Source organism: Dipodomys ordii, unplaced genomic scaffold (genome assembly GCF_000151885.1).
Source record: "Dipodomys ordii isolate 6190 unplaced genomic scaffold, Dord_2.0 Scaffold344, whole genome shotgun sequence".
Taxonomy (NCBI): Eukaryota; Metazoa; Chordata; class Mammalia; order Rodentia; family Heteromyidae; genus Dipodomys; species Dipodomys ordii.
In genome coordinates this window covers 276,380-279,570 of record NW_012267560.1, presented here as the reverse complement: position 1 = coordinate 279,570, position 3,191 = coordinate 276,380, and the positions used below count along the sequence as shown (strand labels likewise).

The following is a 3,191-nucleotide window of genomic DNA, read 5'->3' as shown; positions in this document are numbered from 1 at the left end:
GGGCATGGGCACTGTCCCTAAGCTTCTTTTTGCTCAAGGTTAGCACTCTACCACTTGAGCCACAATGCCACTTCTGCCTTTTTCTCTTTATGTAGTACTGAGGAATTGAAATGAATGCTAGGCAAGCACTCTACCACTAAGCCACATTCCCAGCCCAATTCTGTTGATTGTTAATTACCTTCTCATGTCTAATGAGTTATCTTTCTTGGATACTTTTCTGTAGTTGTCCCCTGTTTTAACCAGTGAAGTTCACAGTGTTCGGGCAGGACGGCATCTTGCTACTAAATTGAATATTTTAGTACAGCAGCATTTCGACTTGGCTTCAACTACAATCACAAATATTCCCATGAAGGTAGGTGGTTCTGTTTCCTGTTACTTTGAAAGCTTTGCTTTGCTCTTAAAATATTTGTTTGACCTGTCATACTTATTTTAATTTAATCTTTACTTTTTCTCTTTACTTTTATATTTTTTGTTTTGCTAGCCCACATTCAGTGTCTGTGACCAGGTCAGTAAATACTGAAAATCCACAAGAAAGGATCACAGAACAAAATGCTATACTTTTATTTCAGCTACAAACATGTAAAATAAAGAACAGTTGTGTTCTTGTTATTTTCATTAAAATATAGCCTGTATTTTAAATTCTTTTTCTGTGATTCTTTTTCTGAGGCATTAGATTTTATGCATTTACTGTATTCTAGTGAATCTTTCTGAAACTTTTGTTTATAACTAGGGAAGAAGTCATAGCTTCCAATTGGTTTATTTTATAGTTGAAAAACAAGAGATGCAAGTACTATGATTTAACAGATTTTCTTAGGAATCTATTGATTCCTGTTTACTTGCATTATATTAAGTTGTCTATTGTCACAGTGCCATTGTAAGGTGTTAAGAGTTGTTACTGAGTTGAACTGAGTTTAACTGTATTGATTACACTCAAAATATAGAGTAGCCATTATACCTAAGCATTCACACTGATTTTGTTATACTACAGTTTCAGTTTAGGAGAGGTGGACAGGATGTTTCTGTGCAGTCCAATCTGGCCCTAAACTAATGATCTTCCCATCTCAGCTTTCTGAGGATAGTAATTATAGCTATGTGCCACAACACTTGGCCTCAGTTTGTTAGTTTTGGCATTAGTTATCAACATTCAGTTTTATGGGAAATATACTTCTTTCATTATTAGTTTCCTCCTAATTCTATAGGCTAGTTCCTTATTACAAATCTTAGGCTTGCCAGGCTCTGGTGGCGCACGCCTATAATCCTAGCTATACAGGAGGCTGAAATAGGATCGATGTTCAAAGCCAGCTCAGGCAGGAAAATCCATGACTCTTATCTCCAATTAACTCCCAGAAAAATGGGAGTGGAGCTGTGACTCAATGTGGTAGAGCTCTAGCCTTGTGCAAAAGAGCTCAGGGATGGTGCCCAGGCCATGAGTTCAAGCCCTACAACAATAACAACAGAAAGAAATCTTAGGCTCACAGTGTGAGTCTCCCTAATGTAGAAGCAATTGACAAATAACATAAATGTACTTTAGTAGAGAGTTTTATAAGAAAATTACTATGAGTGTACTGATGACTTGCTTATTGTAACTGACATTTGTTTGCTTCTGGTGTGTTATCTTTGGCCTTTGTCCATTTAGGTAAATAGTGGTCAAGTTCTTATTTATTATGTAAAAACAAGATAGAAGACTTATTTATTAGTTTGTATTTGCTATTTTAAATGACATGTTTATTAATTTACTGTAGATATTTAAAGATGCTTTTTCTCTTTTAACCATGATTTCACTTTCAGTTTATATAAATTATTTTCATTTTCTTATTTTGTGAAAAAATATGTTAATAGGTAGAAAAGAAACCCCAAAATTTCTATATTCAGTGTTACATAGTTACATAAGAAATCTGTTAGCTTATTCTGTTGTATCTTTCAGTAGACAAATTACTGAAATAATTACCATTATTTTAGCTCGCTGTGGTTGAGTGTATTTGACTTCAGTTTAAACCAAAAAGCAAGATGAATAGTTAATTTCTTCATTTTGTAATCAAAACCAAGTTTTTGTGAATGTTTTAAATTTTGCTTGAAGGAAGAACAACATGCTAACACATCTGCCAATTATGATGTGGAACTGCTTCATCACAAGGATGCACATGTAGATTTCCTGAAGAGTGGTGAGTCATGGGAAAGAGCTATTTTGAGTTTCTTTGTTTTATTTTCTCTTTAGTTTTAAAAATTATCTTTAAGTAGTTGTACAGAGGGGTTTTAGAGTTCAAGATGTCTGTTTATGAGTATAATGCATCTTGATCAATATCACCCCTTTTATCATTCTCCCCCATCTTATTTGGCCCTACCCAGTCTCTATTTTTGTAGTTCCATTTTCACATATGTATAGTGAATATTGTGATTGCATTTCCCCACCCTTCCTCCTCTATTTGTATAATCCCCACCCTCTTGACCTCAAACCCCTTTACACCACCAGTTCTAACTGCTTGGTGTTCATTTTGTTAAACTATAAGCTGGCAAACCTGTGTGTGTCTTTTTTTTTTTCCGGTTGATTGTGGGGCCTGAACTCTGGGCCTGGGCGCTGTCCCTCAGCTCTTTTGCTCAAGGCTAGTGCTCTACCACTTGAGCCACAGCACCACTTCTGGCTTTTTCTGCTTATGTGGTGCTAAGAAATTGAACCCAGGGCCTCATGCATGCATGGCAAGCGCTCTACCACTGAGCCACCTTCCTAGGCCCTCTGTGTGTGTTTTGAGTTCACATTTGACGCTTATAAATTAGCTTCTAATCTAGCTCAAGTGGTAGAGTGAGCTAGCCTTGAATTATAAATAGCCTTGAATTATAAATAGCCTTGAATTATAAATACTTCATCCAGTCCTAATATTCAAGGCAATTTTGAGATTTGAAGGTTATTTTCAAAAACCTTTAAGCCTTAATATTTGGCTGAATTCTTTACAATGATTTTTATGTAAATAGGAGCTGTCAGAGAATTAAATGATTGACTTTGGTCATGTGGGATGTGTTTGTTCTGAAGTGAGATAGTGATGGACCTTAGATATACTTGTGATATATCTCAGAAATCTTTTTTTTTTGGGGGGGGGTCTGGTCATGGGGCCTGAACTCTGGGCCTGAGCGCTGTCCCTCAGCTCTTCAGCTCAAGGCTAGCGCTCTACCACTTGAGCCATAGCGCCACTTCTGGC

The 3,191-nt window shown here is 36.5% G+C and overlaps 1 protein-coding gene across 1 annotated transcript in view; it reads left to right on the top strand.

The window, feature by feature from the left end:
• The window catches only part of Asun (asunder spermatogenesis regulator), a 44,517-nt gene that overhangs the window by 12,585 nt on the left and 28,741 nt on the right, over window positions 1-3,191 (top strand). The window contains 2 exon segments of the mRNA XM_013036684.1: window positions 127-352; window positions 2,078-2,162. Of these exon segments, the coding sequence (XP_012892138.1) occupies window positions 127-352; window positions 2,078-2,162 (311 nt within the window).